General features: G+C 42.4%; 1 protein-coding gene across 4 annotated transcripts in view; it reads left to right on the top strand.

Annotated features, from left to right (window-relative positions):
- CASKIN1 (CASK interacting protein 1) overlaps window positions 1–26,147 on the top strand; it is a 384,147-nt gene that overhangs the window by 335,243 nt on the left and 22,757 nt on the right. For all 4 annotated transcript variants that reach the window (XM_089686801.1, XM_089686798.1, XM_089686800.1 and 1 more), the window contains 4 exons: window positions 8,936–9,030; window positions 15,352–15,462; window positions 18,532–18,633; window positions 23,721–23,859. In XM_089686801.1, coding sequence (XP_089542927.1) covers window positions 8,936–9,030; window positions 15,352–15,462; window positions 18,532–18,633; window positions 23,721–23,859 — 447 coding nt within the window. The remainder of the gene's footprint in view (window positions 1–8,935; window positions 9,031–15,351; window positions 15,463–18,531; window positions 18,634–23,720; window positions 23,860–26,147) is intronic.

Consider the following 26,147-nt stretch of genomic DNA (forward strand, 5'->3'; position numbering starts at 1 on the left):
ACCCTGCAAAAGTACATTTATTAAACCATTGATTGTACAGGAAGCAGATCCTGTGCCAATATTTACAAGATATTCTTGTTCTTGTGATTGGACATCGGGACACTTTTCATCAGCCTTTGTCCAATGGTCAAGTTGGTGGTTATACTCTGTATTTCAGCTTGAAGGCATTTCTTTATTTTTATGAGTGGAATGGTATACATTGCTGCCTACGTATAGCTTACCTGCAATTTAGCAGTTGGTACATGTACTGGAATAACCTTTTAACATGATTAAAAATGTATTAGCATGCCATTAACCCTTTAACAACATTAACAGCCCTGGCTTGGTTTTAGCACTTTAGATGAGTTTGTATTGTTACTAGTTGGACTGAAATTGATAACCCTCCAGCTTTACTAACATAGTAACTTAGAAGTATGTGCTTGGTATCTCTGGCCCTTTCTTCTACATCCTGTGCTCCCTTGTATTCCCGGAGTTGTGCTGTTTTCATTTGCTTTTTGTCCTTGCTGTTGTGCAGGGTTGCGTTCTCTTTTTATATAGGTTTCTGTATTGTCCTGTGCGCACCCCCACCTCCGTGTTGTCTTGTTCTGCCTGTTTTGTTCTGCATTTTTCCTTTGTTTGTCTTGCATCTTTTTATATTTCCAATTATGTTGCCTTAGACTCACCATACATACAATCTGACCGTACAATCTCTGTACAATCAACATTAGATCTATCAAAACTTTGTAATATGAGGACCTACCTAATCTATCCAATCAGCTTATATCCAAGCAGACAGGCTCTTGTACTACATTCTTGTTGGCAGATCCAAAGGAGATTGTACAATCAGTTTTCCATGTGTTGTACTGCATTGGTGTCTACATACCTAATAACATGAGCCAAGTCTTTTGGAACCCACTTATCAAAGTAGTATGACTGCACTGCCTAAAGGAACCTGTACTGAGAGACAACTTGATGACAGCCTGAAAATACCAGCTGCCTTGATAATTCTCAGTTCAGTGCTGTAAAGCATATCTAAATTCAAGAACAAAAATATAATATGTTGCAGCTTACCAGTCCTCAGATATGATGGCGGTATTTTCTCTTTTTCATTTTCCCCCTTTGTTTTGTTTGTTGATCTTGTCCCTAACACCTTTCCTGTCCTAGGGTGCCAACATGTACTCATGATGCAGAATCCATGGAGGATTAGCGTTGTCAAGCCAGGAGAGTAAAACCAGCCATAGGTGGATCAAATCTAGGCCGGTACGGCAGGGAACAGCCGAGAGTTGATCCGTCTATAGGCAGGTTACCTGTGCTGAAGTCAATCCATTGATCGACTTCAGTATAACCAACCTGTTGGATTTTTTTTCCCATGATCACTTCTGGCGGTTATAGCTGCTGACAGTGGTCACTGTGTTCTGCCGTCAGGGAAGGCTCCCTGTCTGCTAAACAAAGTACCGCTACAGAAGGAATTTCCCCATCAACACTGACTGTGTTGATGAGGGAATCAAGGAATTTTCTTTCCTTCCATCTGTGCTTTGGATTACCTGTCTCAAGGACCACTTTCCTACCCAGCTTCAAGGTTGCTGGCATTAAAGCAGTAGTAAACCACATCATGACACACTAACACATCATGACATACTAGCACATCATGACACACTAACACATCATGACATACTAGCACATCATGACACACTAGCACATCATGACATACTAGCACATCATGACACACTAACACATCATGACATACTAGCACATCATGACACACTAACACATCATGACATACTAGCACATCATGACACACTAACACATCATGACATACTAGCACATCATGACACACTAGCACATCATGACACACTAGCACATCATGACACACTAGCACATCATGACATACTAGCACATCATGACACACTAGCACATCATGACATACTAGCACATCATGACACACTAACACATCATGACATACTAGCACATGATGACATATTAGCACATCATGACATACTAGCACATCATGACACACTTACATGCACACCAGCCCTCCAGCGCAGTGCTGTCACTGCTCCCCCAACACTTCAATCATCTCCAATTTTTCCTTCTGCTTTTGCAGGCTCCAGCCATTTGAATGGCCAGGGCCACGATGATGTCACTCCTGCATATGCACAAGTCCCAGCCATGGCACAGTGTTCTGCATTCAATCTCATACTGTGTGCCCTGAATGCAGAGCGTCACTACGTATGCGCAGGTGGCATCATCTGCTTTTGCAGATGTGCATATCTTCTAAACAGCACAGTGGCTAAATGGTTAGCACTTCTGCCTGGCAGTACTGGGGTCGTTGGTTCCAATCCCAACCATGACACCACCTGCCTGGAGTTTGCATGTTCTCCCTGTGCCTGCGTGGGTTTCCTCCCACACTCCAAAGACATGCTGGTAGGTTAATTTGCTCCTGTCTAAATTGTCCCTAGTATGTGTATGTATGAATGTAAGTTAGGGACCTTAGATTGTACACCCCTTGAGGGTTAGGGACTGATGTGAATGTTCAATATATATGTAAAGCGCTGCGTAAATTGACAGCATTATATAAGTACCTGAAATAAATAAACAGTGCATGCTTAGGAGATATTCATTGTACCTACAGGTAAGTCTACTTGTAAGCTTACCTGTAGGTACAAATTAATATAGGGACTTTACTACCACTTTAAAGGCATGGCTGTTGAAGCCCGGGACATAAAAGATAGGGGACTATGTGATTCCAGTGCTCCTAAAGTTAGGAAATTTTCCTCTTGCAAGGTCTACCATTGCATCTGGAAAGTGTACTTAGCATGGTGCAAGGCAAGGAATTCTGATACCAGGACCTACTCCATAGGATGCATCCTGCCCTCCAGTATTGTCTGGATTACCATTTGGCTTTGTGTACTATCAAAGGTCAGATCTCTGCATTTGAGATTCTTTTCAAAGACCACTTGCCTTTCATTCTTTGGTGAAAGCCTTCATCCATTGTGTTGCTCACATAGCTCCACCTTGAAATCCACCTGTGACACCAGGCATCTCCACCTTTTTCTCTCGGCTTTTAAAGTGTTATTAAACCAAAAAACCAAAAGTTTATTACATCGCAGCTCACCAGCTCTTTGAAGTGGCGGCTGCATTCATTTTTTTTCTCCTTTACCCTAGGTTCACATCTGTGGGGGTGGGGCCGCTGTGGATCTGCACTAAAATCTGTGCAGCCGCACCACCCCAACAGAGAATTGCAGACCCGCGGGCCTAATGGCACACCACCCGCACTGGAAAATGCAACCGTACTGGGAACCGAGGGTCCCGTGCGGGCTGCGTTTTCCAAAGAAGTGCAGGGACTTCTTTCCCTGCATGTCACAGGCAAGGGAGTCCATTCAAATGAATGGGTTCTCGTGCCCGTGCAAAACGTGGCCCGCACAGCCGCAGAGATGTGAACCGGGGGTTAGTTTTACCTGGTGATCTAGCCAGTAAGTCTGTTATTTTTCAGCAGTTAGAGGCATCCCTGCCAGTTTTAAATGGTTTGTGTCAACCCTCTAACTGCTTACTTGTCTGGAGTAAGTTGAAAAATAACAGACTTACTGGCATCATGCTACCAACTTTCTTGGCTGTGTTGGTACATCCCAAGGAGATGTCCCTCTGTTACTTGGATGTGGTGCAAGCCTTTGAGGACCAAGGGACGTATTTGTCCCATGTTTTTAATTGCGTGTATCATCTGATTAAGAACTTAAAACTCTTTTTTTTTTTTCGGTTTGAGTCAAAATATTAGTTCTTATCAACAAACAACAAATGGATCTAGCTTTTTGCCAATTATTTCATGAAATGGCTTAGTTACAGCAACTGAAGTGTACGAACTTTAAAAACAAAAAAATTGATTCTTTTGGCGTTCCAAAATCTTACGGTCCTCAAAGGGTTAAGGTTTATCTCTTGGCTGCAACCTCTTCCCATAGAACTGACCCCTTTTTCATCTTTCCTGTAGGCCCCATAATGGACAGTCTTCCTCTCGTTCTTCTATTGTTAGGTGGCTTAGGCAGCTCATCCTTCAAACATAGGCTTGAGATGAGGTTCCACCTCTCCCTATCAGGCACACTCCATTAGATCAGCAATTGCCTCTTAGACTTCAGTATCCTGCATCTGCTTTTCAGATTTTCAAGGCTGCCACATAGTCTCCTGTACACACAGTCGCTACGTTTTACCAGTTGAATGTTCATGCCACCTTTGATTCCAGCTTCAAATGTAAGATCCTTACAGGCAGGAACTGCGAGACCCCCTAGTTCTTAAGCTGTTGTTGGAGAGCTGCTTGGCGTTACGTTGTTGTGTCGCCCCCCTCTCGGTTTGACTGCTCTTGGATGTCCCATTTTGTCTCAGAATTATACACTGATCTTGTGACTCTAAGAAAACAGGATTTTTGGACTTACCATTTTCTTGGAGTTCATTAAGGAAAACGGGTCCCATTCCTTTATCTTCATGAGCCACTCTTACTACTGCATTGTGCTGTAGGCAGCAGTAAAACCCATTTCTCTGAATTAATATTGACTCTGTGTCCCTTAAAGAACTCAAAGAAAAGGATTTTATGGTAAGTACAAAAATCTTGTTTTTATAATGTTTGGATAGAGTGGGGAGATGTTAAAACCACTGTTGGGTTTTGCTGCTATCAGGGGGGGTCTCATAAGCTAACCACAAAGGTTACAATCCAATTGTGCAATCTACCAATAACTATGTAATGCAAGAGCCTGCCTGACTGGCTACAAATTAATTAGATAGAGTAGGTAGGTCGTCATAAGACATAGTTTTGGTAAATCTAAAATTAAGGCAGATCTCCGGGAATTTATTTTCCATTCAGTGGGGCTGTGCCCGCACTGCCTGGAATAAATGCTTGTTTTGTCTAGGGGCACCCAGAAAGGCTATCTCCTAGATTGTAAGCTCCAAGGAGCAGGGCCCTCGAACCCCTCGTGTATCGCACTGTATTGTTATTGTACTGTCTCATGTACTGTCTCCTATTGTAATGTACAGCGCTGAGCAAACTGTTGGCGCTTTATAAATACTGTACAATAATAATACATTGGGCAGCACTTCCGCCTGGCAGTACTAGGGTCGTTGGTTCGAATCCCAGCGACGGCACCACCTGTCTGGAGTTCGCATATTCTCCCTGTGCCTGTGTGGGTTTCCTCCCACACTCTAAAGACATGCTGGTAGGTGAATTGGTTCCTGTATAAATTGTCCCTAGTATGTGTATGTATGAATGTAAGTTAGGGACCTTAGATTGTACCCCCCTTAAGGGTTAGGGACTGATGTGAATGTACAATATATATATAAAGCACTGCGTAAATTGACGGCTCTGTATAAGTACCTTAAATAAATAAATAATACTCACCCAATCCTTCAATCCTCTGGAAAACCATGATCCTCCACATCCAGTGGTGAGTTGTTTCTGCCGTCATCCTGTCCAGAGCCAGTCTATGGGTGTGATGACATCAGGAACAGTTCACTGTACAAGACTGTGGGGGGGCAGGAGCAGCAGGCACTAATCTTGCACTGGGGGGGATCGGCGGATTTGGTAAGTATATCTCCCGTCGCCTTACCCCTAGACAAAAACAAGTGTGGGCACAGCCCCACTGCATGAGGAAAAATAAAAATTCCTGGAATTCTTCTTTAGCTGTGCAATAGATTGTAATGTGTACGGTGACAAGATTTACCCTCATTTCCTGTCTTGCTGACAATGTTTTTAGCAATTCTGCACAACATCACATTAACAATAATACATTCAGTGGCTCGTATAGCACTGTAGTACATTCTTATTTATTGATTTATTTCAGGTACTTATATAGCGCCATCAATTTACGCAGCACTTTACATATATATTGTACATTCATATCAGTCCCTAACCCTCAAGGGGTGTACAATCTAAGGTCCCTAACCCTCAAGGGGTGTACAATCTCAGGTCCCTAACCCTCAAGGGGTGTACAATCTCAGGTCTCTAGCCCTCAAGGGGTGTACAATCTAAGGTCCCTAACCCTCAAGGGGTGTACAATCTAAGGTCCCTAACTCACATTCATACATACACATACTAGGGCCAATTTAGACAGGATCCAATTTACCTACCAGCATGTCTTTGGAGTCACAAAGTTGCACTAATTGTGTGTTTGGGTCTTTTAGCAGATCATGTAGTGTCTTAAAGAGAGCAAAGCCTTTAATGAGAGAGTAACTCCATCCAAAAATTTAAAATAAAAAAGGGATTTCAAGCCAGTATAGTAGTTCATTTAAACCATACACAATGCATGTGGTATTTTCGGCAGTGCGCAGCAATGCTTGTTATTGCGTCGCTGGGTGTTGTGCTGCAACGCAAATGTGTAAGGGTCAGTTACCGCAGTCCAGTGCAGGCATAACTGTCCTTGGTGTGCTGGGAGTCTACACATCGACAGGAAGGTCACCAGTAATAAGACGTATTATGATATGAAAAATATTAAAGCGGAGTTCCACCTGAAAAGAAAAAATAAAAGTCAGCAGCTACAAAAACTGTAGCTGCTGACTTTTAAAATACACACTTACCTGTCCCTCGGTCCAGCGGTGTCCTCACCACCGCTGGTTTCACCGGCCGTCTTCTCTCCCTGGCGCCGGCATCTTCAGTGTGGGCACCCAGCTGTGACAGCTTGCAGCTTCACAGCCCGGTGCCCACTGCGCATGCGCGAGAAGTGCTGCGCTTTGTGAATGGGCCCCGTAGTCTTCTGGGACCGGTCACGTGTCCCCGAAGACTACGGGGAGGGAGGGGGGGAGGACAACTTCCACTTCTGATTTGCAGCGGAAGTGGAAGCAGAGCCACCACCCCCTCCCCAAAAGTGCCAATCCTTAATGGGGCGCGGGGGACAAGGGCTTAAAGCGGAACTTCCCCTTTTGGGTGGAGCTCTGCTTTAAGCACTTTTATTTGTTTTAACTACTTGACCCCCAGGCCAGTTGTGACATTTGTCATACATATAAAAATCGCCATTTTTTTGCTAGAAATTATTAGAGCCCCCCAAATACATATATATATTTAAGCAGAGGCCCTAGACAATAAAAAGGTGAGCGTCGCAATATTTTTTGTTACACAGTAACAACTGTGGGTGTAGGATTATAACTTTTTGTTTTTTATAAAGTTTAACTGGATGGACTTTTGTCTTTTTTCAGCCAGACTAACTATGTAACTATGGTATTTGTGTTGCGGTTTTTAAAGCCCAATTTTTTGGAAGAAATACACTTTGATAAATTTCAGTGCAGACAAATACGATGCAATACCCAATTTTTTGGTAAAATATAAAAAGATGTTACGTCCAGTAAATAGATACCTAACACGTAATGCTAGAAAATTGTAACGGTGCCAGCTGTAGTACTTAAAGTATAATTAAAGGCAAAACTTTTTTTTCAGTTTTGGACACAGTGGAAATGGATTAGAACAGCTGTTCATCCTCTCTATTTGTCCTTTTTACCGTTATCAATGAAAGTGAACTTAAAAGAAACCCCAAATTTTGTGTTGCCCCCAAACAAGTACGAGGAGAAATTTTCTAATTGGGACACTAGTTTTGTTGTATTGGGGGTCCCAAAGAAATTCCCTTAATTTGCAGAGATTTTCTCACTTCCTGTTTTAGCCATGAGAAAGGCTAAAATGGCATGAAAATAAACCTCCCTTACTCTATCCAAAAGGAAAAAAAAAAGTTTTGCCTATAGTTGTATTTTAAAAATCTCCATAGGCAACGCTTTTAAAGCCTTTACAGGGTACCAGTTTAGCGTACAGTCTTGCTATAATGTTCGCTGCAATACCTCACAGGTGTGGTGTGAACACCACTTACATATGTGTGCACAGTTGCTAAATGGTTAGCACTTCCACCCGGCAGTACTAGGGTCGTTGGTTCAAATCCCAACCACGGCATCACCTGCCTGGAGTTTGCATGTTCTCTCTGTGCCTGCGTGGGTTTCCTCTCACACTCCAAAGACATGCTGGTAGGTGAATTGGCTCCTGTCTAAATTGTCCCTAGTATGTGTATGTATGAATGTGAGTTAGGGACCTTAGATTGTACACCCCTTGAGGGTCAGGGACTGATGTGAATGTACAATATATATGTAAAGCGCTGCGTAAATTGACAGAGCTATATAAGTACCTGAAATAAATAATACATTTGCAATAAAGTTTTATTGCAGTCCTTTTTGTTTTGTTTTTTTCCATATTCGAAGGAATGCGGATGTAAATGACCACAAGTCCGTTTACATTCACCCACCCCAGGGGTGGACTGACCATTCGAGAACTCGGGCACTGCTACCAGTGAAGTCCAAAACCTTCCATGTCTTTGCGGGGAAAATCACCTGTGCATGCACCAGGGGCGGACTGACCATTTGGAAACTCGGGCACTGCCTGAGGGCCCGGGGTCAGTAGGGGGCCCCATGAAATGCCCCTGGTACCTTTTTTATAGGCTTTTTTTGAGTGTGGGCAAGGACACAGGGGCCCCATGATCCCCTATTGCCCGGGGGCCCCATGAGTTGTCAGTCCGCCCCTCACCCACCCATAGACTTCCGTGAGGCTTTTGATCAGGTCCACCTGACAGATGGACCTGATCAGAAAGCCTGTGTGAAAGAGGCCTAAATATTCATGTTGTTTTGGATGTCTTGTTGGCAGTCCCATTCCCTGCGTTGCTTTGTACTGTCACAATGGTTTATCAGTAGTATTGTTTATAACCTTGTTATCACTAACACTGTGTATAATGTGAATATTTGTGACTTTTATTCTTTCTCAAGAGACGCCAGTACTTAATTTTCAAAAGATATCTCTTCATAGATGAAGTTTCCCCTGTGACCTTTCTATGGATTTTATTGCCATGCCTTTTCTGGGATTAGAGATAAACCAGGGATGTGTCTTGTTTCAGAATTGAAGTAGGTGATATGCAGCTTTGTATCTGTTCTAATGTATTCTGTTTGATGCATAAAGGACCTCCACGACCCCAGAGCGTAGCAAGCTGTCCCTATATTGAACAGACGTATGGAGACCACTCGAAAAAGATGGAGCCAATGACTGAAGGAAAGGTAGCCGAGACTAATCACAATGGATATTTGTAATGTTGTATATTTGTAGAATGTTGTGTTTCCGTGAAATATTTATTCATGCAAAACGTCAAAGCTTTTGAAATGGAAGAGGGGCCAGATGCTTCTAACCCAGGGGCAGACTGACCATTTGGAAACTCAGGCACTGCCCGAGGGCCCGGAGTCAGTAGGGGGCCCCATGAGATGCCCCTGGTACCTTTTTCATAGGATTTTTTGAGTTTGGGCAAGGACACAGGGGCCCCATGATCCCCTATTGCCTGGGGGCCCCATGAGTTGTCAGTCCGATCCCTGCTAACCCCCCGCTCATACTTTATTTCAGTGAGGTCAGTCAGAGGAAATAAACAGGTTTCAGATATTGTTAATAAGTAAATTAAAAATAAAGCACCTTTTTGATTGAGAACCCCCCCCCCCCACCTTACGAATGGACAGTGTTAAAAAAATAAATTGGTCAAATAATTTATTTGTGCTGCAATGAAGCACTTACGTGTTTCTTACCTAAGCGAGAATTTTTCCCCACGCCCTGCGTGTGTGCAGATGTGTCGCAGTGCTCTGGACCCTAAAGGGACCTATGGGACACCTGCACATGCATAGTTTCAACCCCCCCAGTTATCTGCATGTTTGGGGGATTTTCCATGCAAACAGAAAGACTGCTACCAGTGAAGTCCAAAACCTTCCATGTCTTTGCGGGGAAAATCACCTGTGCATGCACCAGGGGCGGACTGACCATTTGGAAACTCGGGCACTGCCCGAGGGCCCGGGGTCAGTAGGGGGCCCCATGAGATGCCCCTGGTACCTTTTTCATAGGCTTTTTTGAGTTTGGGCAAGGACACAGGGGCCCCATGATTCCCTATTGCCCGGGGGGCCCCATGAGTTGTCAGTCCGCCCCTGGCATGCACAGATATGCTCACAGGGCGAGAATGCTGGACAGGGCTTGCAAGTAAATCTGCACACGTGCTATAATAGTGCCCGAGGTGGGCGGAGACATCTGGAAAAATCTGAAGAATATATTTTAAATAAATCTATTTTTTTAAATATTTTTTTTATTATATTCTTCAGATTTTTTTTTAACTTATAAAAAAGTAATTTTAACATATATTTTACATATATTTGTAAATGCATTCCAAAAATGTAGATTTGTATTTTTAAAGACATACAGTATGTTTGAAATGTATGTTTAAAAATATTTTTCATATATTTTGTAATAAAAACGCATTTCAGCATGCAGTATACACCGTGTTCCAAATTATTATGCAAATGATATTTTTCTCATTATCTAAATAATTGATGTAAATAACAGTCAGCATAATTCTCATGTTATCAACTATTAAGAGTACAATTCACATTTTATTGAACAAACCTCCTAATGATAACAGGATTTTTGTTCCAAATTATTACGCACAGTAAGTTTCAAAACACTTTATAGGTTGTAAAGAACTGAAAATTGTCATTTGTTGTGTTTGCAGCATATTTACTGAAATCAAAAGCTATTTCAATCAAACTTTTAACAACATTTTAACTTTTTAAACATTTTAACAGGTCACGTTACATTGTAACATAGGAGCCCTTATTTGATAGCAGCTTCACAAGTTTTGCATCCATTGAACTTGTGAGTTTTTGGACAGTTTCTGCTTGAATTTGTTTGCAAGATGTCAGAATAGCCTCCCAGAGCTGCTGTTTGGATGTAAACTGCCTCCCACCCTCATAGATCTTTTGCTTGAGGATGCTCCAAAGGTTCTCAATAGGATTGAGGTCAGGGGAGGATGGAGGCCACACCATGACTTTCTCTCCTTTTATCCCCATAACAGCCATTGATGCAGAGGTATTCTTTGCAGCATGAGATGGTGCATTGTCATGCATGAAGATGATTTTATTACAGAAAGCATAGTTCTTCCTTCTGTACCAGGGTAGAAAGTGGTCAGTCATAAACTCCACATACTTTGCACAGGTCATCTTTACACCTTTGGGGACCCTAAAGGGGCCGACCCGCTCTGTTCCCATGATTCTGGCCCAAAACATGACTCCACCACCGCCTTGCTGACGTCACAGCCTTGTTGGAACGGGGTGGCCGTCCACCAGTCATCCACCACTCCATCCATCTGGACCATCCAGGGTTGCACGGCAGTCATTAGTGAACAGGAAAATTTGAAAATTAGTCTTCATGTATTTTTCTGCCCAATGCAGCCGTTTCTGCTTGTGAGCATTGGTTAGTGGTGGCCGAATAGAAGGTTTATGCACAGTTGCAAGACTCTGGAGGACTCTACACCTTGATGTCCGTGGGACTCCAAAGGCACCAACAGCTTCAAATATCTGTTTGCTGCTATGTAATGGTATTGTAGCAGCTGCTCTCTTGATCCGATGCATGGATCTGGCAGAAATCTTCCTCAATGTGTCTTTATCTGCACAAACCCGTCTGTGCTCTGAATCAGCCACAAATCTCTTAATAGTGCGATGATCACGCTTAAGTTTTCGTGAAATATCTAATGTTTTCATACCTCGTCCAAGGCATTGAACTATTTCACTCTTTTCGGCAGCAGAGAGATCCTTTTTCTTCCCCATATTGCTTGAAAATGGTTCTCTGCTTAATAACGTGGAACTCCCTCCTTTAGTAGTTTTTCCTTAAATTGGGCTCACCGGCCAATCTAATTATCTGAAGTGTCCAAGATTGTTTTCAGTGATCAGAAGAGCCCTGACACACAATGCCATCCATGAGTTACACTGAAAAACAAAATATTTAATCTTTGTGACTCTTAAATAGAATTTGCATAATAATTTGGAACACGGTATATATATATATATATATATATATATTTATTTATTGAAATCTATTGAATATGGCCAAAATTGTATCATTTCAAATATATGGCAATATATTTGGGAAGAATATTTTTGAAATATATTTAAAATATATTTTTCTTCCATATGGGAAAGAGGGACTATCAGGAGTTATGTGTAGGTGCAGGTATAGTAGACTCTTTGCGTTAGCATCTCCGGCACGCCTCAGAATCCTATGTTTGCCTGCCCCCTATCTGTGAAGCAGCGCAGTGCAGCCTGAGCTCAGGTTAAGCCACGGTAGTATCTATATAACAGGTTCACCTTGAAGGAGGTTATTCTTATCCGCAATCAATGCATTGATCTCCCAGTTGTGACTAATTAATGCATGTAAGTGATGCTGGCTCTCTCCTGTCCCCTGACACATCTGCACTCATTCTGGCCTACTTTATACAAGGCGACTGATCTTGTCTGAGGTTGTCTTTTACCAATCTCCTCCGTTACATAGACAGAATAACAGAAGATTTTATCTTCTAGTCACTGCTGCGCAACTTCGCAGAAATAAAATGACAAAATAAATAATATTACAGAATGTGATGTGGCCGCCAGTTACAGATATATAAGAAGAGAGGCTATAGTCTTTTAGGATTAGGCCAGAACTGTTAAGGTCACCACATAGAAATGATGGAAGGGGCAGCACTTAGCTGGAAATGTATGCCTTTTACCTTCAGAAGATGTCCCTATGTTCTTAACTAGCAATCCAAAGAGCTGCCAGCAGGGGACAGTGATGCAGAGTTCACAGAATTATGAAAAGTCTTGAAAGTCACCTAAATCTACGCAGTAGAGATGTGCACGACGAAAAAATATGTTTAGTTTTGGATTCATTCGTTAAGTTCATAATTTTGTTCCATAATATTCGTTACGTTAGAATGACTCATTTTCAAATTTCGTATGCTCAGATTAGTTTTGTATATTTGGATTCGTTTCATATATTTCAAAAGATTGGCTATATTCATTTTACCGTGTTAATTTGTTATTTTTGGAAATTACTTATGCACTCTGAAGCAGGGGCGGACTGACCATTTGGAAACTCGGGCACTGCCCGAGGGCCCGGGGTCAGTAGGGGGCCCCATGAGATGCCCCTGGTACCGTTTTCATAGGCTTTTTTGAGTTTGGGCAATGACACAGGGGACCCATGATCCCCTATTGCCCGGGGGCCCCTTGAGTTGTCAGTCCGCCCCTGCTAGTCCAACCCACAAAGAGAATGGCATGAGCTGATTTGTTTGTTTTTTTTTGATAATGAAAAATGTTCATGCTAAATAAAAACTAAATGGATCCGAACGAACAAATGGAACAAAATTAATTTCGGATTCGTCTATGTTCTGATTCGGAGATTCATGATGGATCCACCTCCATCCAACCCAAACACAATAAGTAGGAATCATCATCTTAGTTCACTTTTACACATTACTGTATTTATTGCAATAAGTTTGCATTTCATATGTAGGGTATTTTTTAGAAAAATGAAAAATGTTAATGCAAAATAAAAAGGAAATGGATCCAAAAGAACAAATGGAACAAAATTCATTTCGGATTCATACGTTGTATGGTTATGTTATTTTTAATGCCTCAAACATTAACAAAAGGCCCAAACTTTCCCATCATGTCAACTGAATGAAATTAATGAATACAATATAATTCATTGTTTCGTTAGAATTTATTTCGGATTCACTGAAACTCCTTAATCACTTCCCATGCGGCCCATGTACATAAACGGCTGGACGGGAGCAGTGTAGGAGCGGATGACCATTTATAAACAGCCTCCGCATTCACTGCCTGTGCACGCTCCCTGGGAGTGCGCGGCACCGCGATCCAGTGCCCGCTGTGTCCTCCGGTGTTGCTGTACGGGACCTCTGTGTGAGGTCCCGATCATGTGATCATTGATTGGCCAATCAGTAGTCACCAGGGGTGGACTGACCATTTGGAAACTCGGGCACTGCCCGAGGGCCCGGGATCAGTAGCGGGTCCCATGAGATGCCCCTGGTACCTTTTTCATAGGCTTTTTTGAGTTTGGGCAAGGACACGGGGCCCCATGATCCCCTATTGCCTGGGGGCCCCATGAGTTGTCAGTCTGCCCCTGGTAATCACATGAATAGTAGTAAGCAAGATGTCACTTCTGACATCATTGCTTACTACTAACAGCCTTGTACCATGTGAAAAGCTGTGACCAATCACAGCTCTCACAGTATTTCGCAAGAATGCAGCCAGAGAGGAGAAATGATTGCTTTTACAGCCTTTATAGGTGTAAAAGCAATCAGTGTAAAAAAAGAAGAAAAAAAATCTTCATCACCCCCCACAAGTAGTACAGTGTCACTATGGTGAAACTGTACTGCTAGGGTGACAGTATCTTTAAAGAAAAAACCCCAAAAAAACATAATATAAAATAAAAACAAAATGTAAAAGAAAAAATGTTTAATTATAATTTTTGGTTATAAACTAATTTGGGTTTTTTTTTACTAAAAGGATAGATGAATACTTTTTGGCCAAGATTTATGAAGAAAGATTATTTATTTGCAAAATTTCATAAGAAAAACACTTTTTTAAAAAAATGTTTGGACTTTTTCATTTATATAGCAACAAAATAAAAATCCCAGTGGTGAATAAATACCACCAAAATAAAGTTTTCTCTGTCTCCAAAAAATGCTAAAAAATTCATATGGGTACAGTGTTGCATGACCGCGCAATTGTCATTCAACGTGTGATAGCGCAGAAAGCTGAAAATTGGCCGGGGCAGGAAGGGGGTGAAAGTGACCAGACTTGAAGTGGTTAATATTGTGATTCAGAGATTTGTATACATCCAAATCTCTGTAAAACTAAAATATTGTCTGAATTTTGATTCAAAATGAAACAAATCACATGTCTACTACGTATCAATGTTGCACAAAAAGGATGGTGGGATCACAAAAGTGTGGGAATCATTATACAGTTTTTTTACTGTTGTGTGTATGGCTGGAGTTGCCCATAACCCATTTGTCAATTTCCGCAAAAATTGACAAAGTTGGAATATTTTATTGGTTGTTTATTGGGTTATACAAAGAAATATGCAGAATAGTCAATGCAATATAGTCAGGCATTCAGGAAAGGGGGAAAAGGCAAAGAAGTTGAGACAGAGGGTCACACCACCAGTAAACTAGGGATAGATGGTAAATATGTTTTCGGAATGTTATAGAAAGCCAGGGTGATCCAGGGAATATGAGGGTTGAAGGGCACCCGCCAGAGAGGATCAGGTCTGGAGCCATTCCCTGTGGGAAAATGGCGGCTTTCAATAATCTGCCCCAGCATTGCTCTTGTGAGTCAACAGTTTATGAAATGAAACAGACGAACTAAAAATGATCCAGTATGACATGGACTATATAATTAAACAATTTGGTTCATAGAAATGTCATGAAAGTGTAAAGTTAATTATTTTACAATATTTTCATCTTTTAAAGTGAACCTGTAACATGAGTACCTCCATTTTTTACTGCCCTACAGAGCTCTGAAGCCGTATTCCAGTGGCTGTGCAAGTTTCAACTCCAGGTCTATGCTCCCAATTTTATTAACGCTGGATATGACATTCCCACCATCAGCCGCATGACCCCAGAGGTAAGGGAAGAGTCAGTGGGGGTGTAACTGACAGTTTGGGCTGAGTACTGTTGTTCTGAGTATGGCATGTCTTCTTCCATGATGCTACCCGTTCAGTTTGCCTTACAAGCAAGTACACAAAGGTGCACCTATAATCACAGCTGCCTATGTTGTCAGGCTTTCCCTGCCTGGCATCACCAGCTAGATGGGGTGACAATTTCTTGTGTTTTGGGGCAAGCAGGCTTTTAGCTCCTCTGCTGTTACTGGAATCGGTGGATCCAGTCCTACATCGTAGACCTTAAACAGGTCCAGTAAACAACAAGGCTTTATGCAATTAACCAAGAGCACCCTACATAAACCTTGACGTGTTCCAAACATCAGTGCAATGATAAGCAAGCACTAAGGGCTCATTTATACTTGGACTTCAACACACATGAAAGCGTTTACTGCTTCAACATGCTTTTTTGATGCTTCTGCCATGCTTCGGTGGTGCTTCTGCTATGCTTCGGTGGTGCTTCAATAATGCTTCAATGATGCGTTGGTGGTGCTTCAATGATGTCTTGGTGGTGCTTCAATGATCCTTTGGTGGTGCTTCAATGATGCTTCGGTGGTGCTTCAATGATGCCTTGGTGGTGCTTCAATGATGCCTTGGTGGTGCTTCAATGATGCTTTGGTGGTGCTTCAATGATGCTTTGGTGGTGCTTCAATGATGCTTTGGTGGTGCTTCAATGATGCCTTGGTGGTGCTTCAATGATGCTTCGGTGGTGCTTTTTTGAAGCTTTAATAAAACTTGGCAGATGCCCTGTGTGTGTTTTGATATCTCATACCTGCAATACCTACAAAACAAAGCGGAGCCAAAGCAGCATAAAAGCCTCTCAAAAGTTCCAGGTGCTGCAAGCGAGCTTTGTCATAGACTTCTATGGAAGCTTTGAAGATGCTTTGAAGCACCACTAAAGCAACATGGGATATAATTTTTGAAGCAAAGCAAATGTAACGTGTAAACAGGACTATAAGCTAACCATTTTATTTAGTGACAGGTGCTTTGACTGGCATTCAGAGTGCTTTAAAAAAGTTTGTGCAATGCCATAATTTGAGGCTAGGGTAGACGAGCCCTACACATCAAGGCTTCTTGTAGCGTACATTTGGGTCATTGTTTTGAACAAAGACTCATTGGTTTCTGTACCTGACTGTCAAGGATCTTTTTTGTATGTGGAAGACAGATTGAAGTTGGGCAAGGAGATACTTCAGGGAAGAGTTGGGTTGTGTCCTTCAAGCAGCAGCAGTTTGTTTTAGTAAAAAGCCACCTATTGCGTATACATGCCTATACGGAGGGCCAAGTTTGTAAGGAAGGGACCTTTTTGTTCTAAACACTGTGCCCCGTGTTTTTCTGATACCTCAGTAATGTGCTTCTTTGACCTTTCGGGCTTCACTTAGCTAATTCTGTTCTGTTCCCTCTTGAGGCTGCCAGCTCATCCAGCATATGTAAGTTATAGGGTTTCTGTGGTTAATTAGAATAATTTACTACCTCACCTGCATGAAGTCAGCTACAGAACCCTTGTAATTAATACATCTCAGGAATTAAAAGGTCAGACCACCCAAAACTAATATTTCAGCTTTTGGTAGAGTGAAAACAAATGACAGCTTCATTCACCAATTATAATTTATCATTTATGGTGAGATCTCTGGGATGAGGTTCCAGGTCTGCACACCATCACTGCAGAATTTTAGATTTATTTTATATTATGGAAAATGTAATTGGAGAAGCTGGAACACACAAAGGGGGGGGGGGACACCTAAACCTCCCAGATGGATGAGAACAGAGCCAGGTATTTCAGACTATTAATGGTATCCAAGATATACTGTAAGACACCAGTGGCTGACTCAGCTCACCAGGCTCCTTCTATATATAAAGGTATCCCCTTTGGAGGTAGCGACCCTTTAAAGGGATGGGTTTGCAGTTCAGTTGTTCCTGACCTCCACCTTCAAAAAAAAGAAGTAGCATTCACATTCGTTTATTTTCTATTTTAAGAGTTATTATAGCAAACCCAGTTTGGAACCAAAAACTTGTTAAAAACTGCAAAGAGATCATAAAAAAGAATATGACTGTACTTATTTATAAAAGGTGAAGCATTGATGTATAGTACCCAGAGCAGCCAATCAGAAGTCACCCTAATGCCTAAGTATAGCCAAATAAAAAAAAAAAAGCACACAATTTTCAGCTCAGGGGACATAACGTACAGTCAGTGGGAAATGTCCCTTGTGCTGATGCCTCTTCTTTTAGTTGAAATCCTCCATTGTCCATGACCTGCCAACCACTCCACCCCCACCACCATTATCTTCCAGTCTGGAAGGTGTTAAAACACTTAAGGATCAGGATCTATAGGTTTGTTGTCACCCAGTGCGATAACACTTGGTGACACCCCCTCCGATGATCCCCGCAGAATGGATCGGATTGAGCATAATGGATTGGAGTCCGATCCATTATCCCTTCCAATCTGCAGATTCGATCCATCCTGCGGGGATCGTCGGCATGCAACCTATACGGGGTGACACCGGACCCGCTCCACGAAAAGGTAAGTTGTAAAGCAAGCTGACGATCCCCGCAGGATGGATCGGATCTGCGGATTGGGGAGCATAATGAACCGGACTCCGATCCATTATGCTCAGTCCGCAGATCCGGAGGTTGGGCAGATGATTGATAGGTCTGCCCCCTCCATTCATATATCAAGTTTCATTTATTAAAGCTGTAGTTCAGCTGTTATAAATGGCAGAGCTGGGTGGAAAGGGCGTGCATAGTCGGACACTCTTGATGAGAGCCTCCGTCAGCCCCTTCGTTGTAATAACCCCCACCACACCAGAAGAGTGTAGAGGTGGGGGGTATGAACAGAAGAGAAATTCTCCAAATAGAAGAGGCATTAGAAAAAGGGATACATCCAACTGGCTGTATGTTATATCCCTTGTGCTGATTGTTCTGTTATTGAGCTGTTCTTAGTGTTTAAATAGTAAAAACAATAAACAATGGCTGCTTGCACTTTACACACTGTTCTTCCCCTTACTGTAAACCTATTCTTCCCTTTCTTTTACACTCAGGATCTTACTGCAATCGGAGTAACAAAGCCTGGACACCGGAAGAAAATTGTCTCAGAAATCAGTAGCCTAAACATTGGGGAGTGGCTGCCTGATTACAAACCTGTGAGTAATGGACATGGTAAATGGGTGCATCTCCTAGGTATCCTTTGGTTTAAGGCTTTCACAGGAACAGTAGGATCAGGGGCGTCCCTAGGTTTGTTGTCACCTGGTGCGATAATACTTGGTGACACCCCCTCCGATGATCCCCGCAGAATGGATCGGATTTGAAGATTGAGCATAATGGATTAGAGTCCAATCCATTATCTCCGCCAATCCGCAGATTTGATCCATCCTGCGGGGATCGTTGGCATGCAACCTATACGGGGTGACACCAGACCCGCTCCATGAAAAGGTAAGTTGTGAAGCAAGCCGATGATCCCCGCAGGATGGATTGGATCTGCGGATATGGGAGCATAATGAATCGGAGTCCGATCCATTATGCTCAATCCACAGATCCAATCCATCCTGCGGGGATCGTCGGCTTGCTTCACAACTTACCTTTTCATGGAGCGGGTCCGGTGTCACCCCGTGCGGTAGGTGTCACCTGGTGTGGTGCTCACCCCCCGCACCTGCCTGGGGACGCCACTGAGTAGGATATAATTCTGTGTCTTCATAAAATGGACTAAAGCAGCACTTTTACCCACTGCTTTTCATTTGGAACCCTGTCTGTAGGGTTCATTGTTACGCTACATGTATACTGGAACTACCGTAGACGTTAACTCTAATGGTGGCAGAAAACCGCTAAACGCAGCAAAAAACACATTTACAGTCATGGCCGAAATTGTTGGCACCCTTGATATTTTTCCTGAAAATCAAGTATTTCACACAAAAAAGGTATTGCATTAACACATGTTTTGCTATACACATGTTTATTCCCTTTGTATGTATTGGAACAAATATAAAACAGAGGCAGAAAAGCAAATATGACATAATGTCACACAAAACCCCAAAAATGGGCTGGACAAAAGTATTGGCACCCTTAACTTAATATTTGGTTGCACACCCTTTGGAAAACATAACTGAAATCAGTCGCTTCCTATAACCATCAATAAGCTTCTGACACCTCTCACCCGGAATTTTGGACCACTCTTCCTTTGCAAACAGCTCCAGGTCTCTCTTATTGGAAGGACACCTTTTCCCAACAGCAATTTTAAGATCTCTCCACAGGTGTTCAATGGGATTTAGATCTGGGCTCATTGCTGGCCACTTCAGAACTCTCCAGCGCTTCTTTGCCATCCATTTCTGAGTGCTTTTTGACGTATGTTTGGGGTCATTGTCCTGCTGGAAGACCCAGGATCTTGGACGCAAACCCAGCTTTCTGACACTGGGCCCTACAGTGCGACCCAAAATCCTTTGGTAATCCTCAGATTTCATGATGCCTTGCACACAGTCAAGGCACCCAGTGCCAGAGGCAGCAAAACAACCCCAAAACATCATTGAACCTCCACCATATTTTACCGTAGGTACTGTGTTTTGTTCTTTGTAGGCCTCATTCCGTTTTCGGTAAACAGTAGAATGATGTGCTTTACCGAAAAGCTCTATCTTGGTCTCATCTGTCCACAAGACGTTTTCCCAGAAGGCTTTTGGCTTACTCAAGTACATTTTGGCAAACTGTAGTCTTGCTTTTTTATGTCTCTGTGTCAGCAGTGGGGTCCTCCTGGGTCTCCTGCCATAGCGTTTCATTTCATTTAAATGTCGACGGATAGTTCGCGCTGACACTGATGCTCCCTGAGCCTGCAGGACAGCTTGAATGTCTTTGGAACATGTTTGGGGCTGCTTATCCACCATCCGGACTATTCTGCGTTGCAATCTTTCATCAATTTTCCTCATCCGTCCACGACCAGGGAGATTAGCTACAGTGCCATGGGTTGCAAACTTCTTGATAATGTTGCGCACTGTGGACAAAGGCAAATCTAGTTCTCTGGAGATGGACTTGTAACCTTGAGATTGTTGATATTTTGCCACAATTTTGGTTCTCAGGTCCTCAGACAGTTCTCGTCTCCTCTTTCTGTTGTCCATGCTTAGTGTGGCACAGACAGACACACAATGCAAAGGTTAAGTGAACGTCTCTCCTTTTTATCTGCTTTCAGGTGTGATTTCTATATTGCCCACACCTGTTACTTGCCCCAGGTGAGTTTACAGGAGCATCACATGCTTGTAACATTCTTATTTATCCGCAGTTGTGAAAGGGTGCCAATACTTTTGTCCAGCCCATTTTTGGAGGTTTGTGTGACATTATGTCGAATTTGCTTTCTTTCCTCCCTTTTTTTGTTTTGTCCCAATACACACAAAGGGAATAAACATGTGTATAGCAAAACATGTGTTAATGCAATACGTTTCGTGAGAAATACATGATTTCCTGGAGAAATATCAAGGGTGCCAACAATTTCGGCCATGACTGTAGCTGCCTTTACCCACGTTTAGCAATTGGACATTCATCCATTTCATTGGCCAGAGAACTTGCCATTGAAATGAACTAATGCCCAAGCACTAAAATCAGGTAGCGCTTAGGCACGCTTACATGTGTTTACACACATTTTTGCTGTGTTTGGCATTTTTCGGCCAAAATGTTCCAGCAGCAGAGTTTAGGGGCAGTTAAATGTCCCTCTCCTGATTGCAAAAGAATCATGTTCAGGAAATAGACATTTAACTGCCCCTACACTCTGCTGCTGCTAAACTCTGATAAAAGCCTATCTGTGCATGGACACATAGGCTTTTATTGAGTTGAATTTAGGGGTTTTTGCAAAAAAAATGCCAAAAGCTCCTAAACTCACATTTAGGAGCAGCAGTGTACATGGGGCCCTACAACAGTATTGGTGTTCTTTGTGACTTGCAATAGAGGTAGCTCTCTAGAAACTGATGGGTCCAGAGTGGTCCTATCTGCAGTGAGTAGAATGATTGAAGCAACGCAAGGTTTAAAGTCCAGTAGGGTTCTAATAATTGTAGTTTGTATCACATAGATATCCCACACATTTGAGGGTTCAACAGTCCTCCTTCATCAAGGCTTATACAGCTAAATTAATGTTAAATGAGCTGCACCAAGGCAGGTGTTCTTCATGGAGGCTCTTTCAGGTAGCTGGTCTAGCAACCTTGAACTGATGTAAACTGCTAAAGCCAACCTCCAGGCAAACTGCTAAATACACATCTGAAAACATACAGTCAGGTCCATAAATATTGGGACATCGACACAATTCTAACATTTTTGGCTCTATACACCACCACAATGGATTTGAAATGAAACGAACAAGATGTGCTTTAACTGCAGACTGTCAGCTTTAATTTGAGGGTATTTACAAATCAGGTGAACGGTGTAGGAATTACAACAGTTTGCATATGTGCCTCCCACTTGTTAAGGGACCAAAAGTAATGGGACAAAATAATAATTATAAATCAAACTTTCACTTTTTAATACTTGGTTGCAAATCCTTTGCAGTCAATTACAGCCTGAAGTCTGGAACGCATAGACATCACCAGATGCTCGGTTTCATCCCTGGTGATGCTCTGCCAGGCCTCTACTGCAACTGTCTTCATTTCCTGCTTGTTCTTGGGGCATTTTCCCTTCAGTTTTGTCTTCAGCAAGTGAAATGCTCAATCGGATTCAGGTCAGGTGATTGACTTGGCCATTGCATAACATTCCACTTCTTTCCCTTAAACTCTTTGGTTGCTTTTGCAGTATGCTTTGGGTCATTGTCCATCTGCACTGTGAAGCGTCCAATGAGTTCTGAAGCATTTGGCTGAATATGAGCAGATAATATTCCCGAAACACTTCAGAATTCATCCTGCTGCTTTTGTCAGCAGTCACATCATCAATAAATACAAGAGAACCAGTTCCATTGGCAGCCATACATGCCCACGCCATGACACTACCACCACCATGCTTCACTGATGAGGTGGTATGCTTAGGATCAGGAGCAGTTCCTTTCCTTCTCCATACTCTTCTCTTCCCATCACTCTGGTACAAGTTGATCTTGGTCTCATCTGTCCATAGGATGTTGTTCCAGAACTGTGAAGGCTTTTTTAGATGTCGTTTGGCAAACTCTAATCTGGCCTTCCTGTTTTTGAGGCTCACCAATGGTTTACATCTTGTGGTGAACCCTCTGTATTCACTCTGGTGAAGTCATCTCTTGATTGTTGACTTTGACACACATACACCTACCTCCTGGAGAGTGTTCTTGATCTGGCCAACTGTTGTGAAGGGTGTTTTCTTCACCAGGGAAAGAATTCTTCACTCATTCACCACAGTTGTTTTCCGTGGTCTTCCGGGTCTTTTGGCGTTGCTGAGCTCACCGGTGCATTCCTTTTTTTTAAAGAATGCTCCAAACAGTTGTTTTGGCCACGCCTAATGTTTTTGCTATCTCTCTGATTTGTTTGTTTTGTTTTTTCAGCCTAATGATGGCTTGCTTCACTGATAGTGACAGCTCTTTGGATCTCATCTTGAGAGTTGACAGCAACAGATTCCAAATGCAAATAGCACACTTGAAATGAACTCTGGACCTTTTATCTGCTCATTGTAATTGGGATAATGAGGGAATAACACACACCTGGCCATGGAACAGCTGAGAAGCCAATTGTCCCATTACTTTTGGTCCCTTAACAAGTGGGAGGCACATATGCAAACTGTTGTAATTCCTACACCGTTCACCTGATTTGGATGTAAATGCCCTCAAATTAAAGCTGACAGTCTTCAGTTAAAGAACATCTTGTTCGTTTCATTTCAAATCCATTGTGGTGGTGTATAGAGCCATAAATGTTAGAATTGTGTCGATGTCCCAATATTTATGGACCTGACTGTATATGGAGGGTTTGTATTTCAGTCCTAAGATTTAAACCTGCCATAGATGGATCAAATTTCATCCGGTTCAGCAGGGACCATTCGATCCATCTATGGGCAGGCTGGTTGTACCAAGTCAATCCATCGATCGATTTGGGTACGACGAGCCTGTCGGATTTTTTAACATGCAATTACTGTCGACGGCTATAGCCGCTAGCACTAACCATTGTGTTCTGTCAGCCGGGAAGTCTTCCGGCTGGCAGAACACAATAGCGCTGCAGGAGGAATTCCCCCTTCAACACAGTTAAGACAATTTCAGATGTGAATTGTCCCTTAGGGTTAAATACATATTTTGTTACATTTTCGTTTTCTTCCTCAGGCCAACTTGTCCCTCTGGCTGTCAATGATCGGTTTGAATCAGTATTACAAAGTGCTGGTAGAAAATGGCTATGAGAATATTGATTTTATCACTGACATCACATGGGAAGACTTGCAGGAGATTGGAATTACTAAACTGGGTAAGGAAGGAAGGCCTCGTCAGTCCAGACGGTGCAAGCAGCATTATGGTGAACTACAGTTAAGAAAATATCATCAATGGATATGTGTGTTAATAGATTACACTAATACAGATGTAATATAATAATGTATTCACGTCCATCAAGTCCTGAGATTGAAACAACTCGCAACACAGTGCTGTCTCCCAGGGTAGGGACCTGGGAGATCTTTCTCTTCTGCACTAACATTTACAGGTCTTTTCTCTCTTCCAGCCTTGGACTGGACATTGAAAAGAGAAGCAGTGTATATGCAGCCTCTTGGCAGGTGAGCCTTAACAGCAAGAAGCAGCATATATGCGTACCTAAAGAAAACCAGAACTGTTCCGAGAGTGTGCGCTCCCGACAGTTATCGGCGGCTAAAAGCTCTCGATTTCTACTTGACATCGGTCACATGATCACCAACCGCGCCCCACCTCCCAGCATCTGATACCCCTTAATGGGTCGGGAGGCGCTGCCACCAAGGAGTTAATAATGAATGCCGAGCTGCAATACTTTGTGGTTTTATATCTACCTAGAGTTCAGCTTTAACCACTTCCCGACCGGCTGTTGTATATAAACGGCCGGACGGTGGCAGTGCAGGGTCGGGTGGCCGTTTATAAATGGCCTCCCCGCACCCTGCTACCTGGGAGCGTGCAGCACCGCGATCCGGTGCCCGCTGTGTCTTCCGGACACAGTGAAACACCGATCGTCGGACGGGACATCTGTACGAGGTCCCGATCATGTGATCACTGATTGGCCAATCAGTGATCACATGCAAAGTAGTAAGCAAGATGTCACTTGTGACATCATTGCTTACTACGTGTGAAATCTGTGAATGATCACAGAGGTCACATGGTACAAGTCTATTCACAACAGCCTTGTACCATGTGACAAGCTGTGACCAATCACAGCTCACTCAGTACTTCTCAATGACTGCAAGAATGCAGACAGAGAGAAAGAGAAATGATTGCTTTTACACCCTATATGGGTGTAAAAGCAATCAGTGTAAAAAAAAACCCCGCACAAGTAGTACACCCCCCACAAGTAGTAGTACACCCCCCACAAGTAGTACAGTGTCACCATGGTGACACTGTACTGCTAGGGTGACAGTATGTTAAAAAAAAATTAATAATAATATAAAAAAATAAAATAAAAATGTAAAAAAAATGTTTAAAAATTATAATTTTTGGTTATAAACTAATTTGGATATTTTTTTTTACTAAAAAGATAACGGAATAAATTTTGGCCAAGATTTATGATGAAATATTATTTATTTGCAAAATTTTATTTAAAAAAACACCTTTTTTCAAAATTTTTGGACTTTTTCATTTACATAGCAAAAAAAAATAAAAATCCCAGCGGTGAATAAATACCACCAAAATAAAGCTTTATCTGTCTCAAAAAATGGTAAAAAATTCATTTGGGTACAGTGTTGCATGACCGCGCAATTGTCATTCAAAGTGTGATAACGCTGAAAGCTGAAAATTGCCCTGGTCAGGAAGGGGGTAAAAGTGTCCGGACAGGAAGTGGTTAAGCATGAACTACAGAAATGCCTGTGCTAAAATGTTTTACTAATCAGTCCCCAGCTGGTGTGCAAGCTACCTGTAGGAAGGGTGATATCTCTCTGATGAGGGTTAGATGACTGTTATGTTTGTCTTTTGGTGTTATATTTCCAACACTTCGCATAACCTAAAGCAGAACACTAGGAAAAAAAAAAAAGCTAAATTCCCCATTAAAATCCATATACTGTAGATTTAGTGTTTTACCTAGCTTAGACTGGTAGTTCTGTTCTGCCAGCCTTGTGATTTATACAACTTTGCCACACCGCAAAGCCAGGCAGGTAGCATACTCCAACTGGACAATCAGTCATCATCGGCACCTCTGTTTAATTGGCATGGGGTAGTGGAGAGATAGTTAGGCCTCAGCACTGTGGCAGAGATGCGTAAATCATAGTAATGACAGAATAAAATTAAAGGTAAAACAATTCCTGTATATGGATTTCAAATGCCTGTTTAGTATTTTTTTGGAGCAAGAGGGAGTGGTAAGCTCAAACACCACATGGAGGTATTGGATCTTGGCATTCACCTGTAAAAGCAAGGCATTAGAGGCTTCTGCACACATGTTCAGGCCACCCTAAGCAATTTATACCTGAGTCTCTATAATCTATGACAGCTATGATGTCTAATGGGCACTCTTTGATTTTGCCTATAAACTGTGAAATATTTGTTAAATGAGTACTATTTCTGGCTCATTTACAGCAAAGCGACAGTGCC

The sequence above is a fragment of the Staurois parvus genome, unplaced genomic scaffold, assembly GCF_062004578.1.
Source record: "Staurois parvus isolate SC_StPar_1 unplaced genomic scaffold, SC_StPar_1.0 ptg000412l, whole genome shotgun sequence".
Taxonomy (NCBI): Eukaryota; Metazoa; Chordata; class Amphibia; order Anura; family Ranidae; genus Staurois; species Staurois parvus.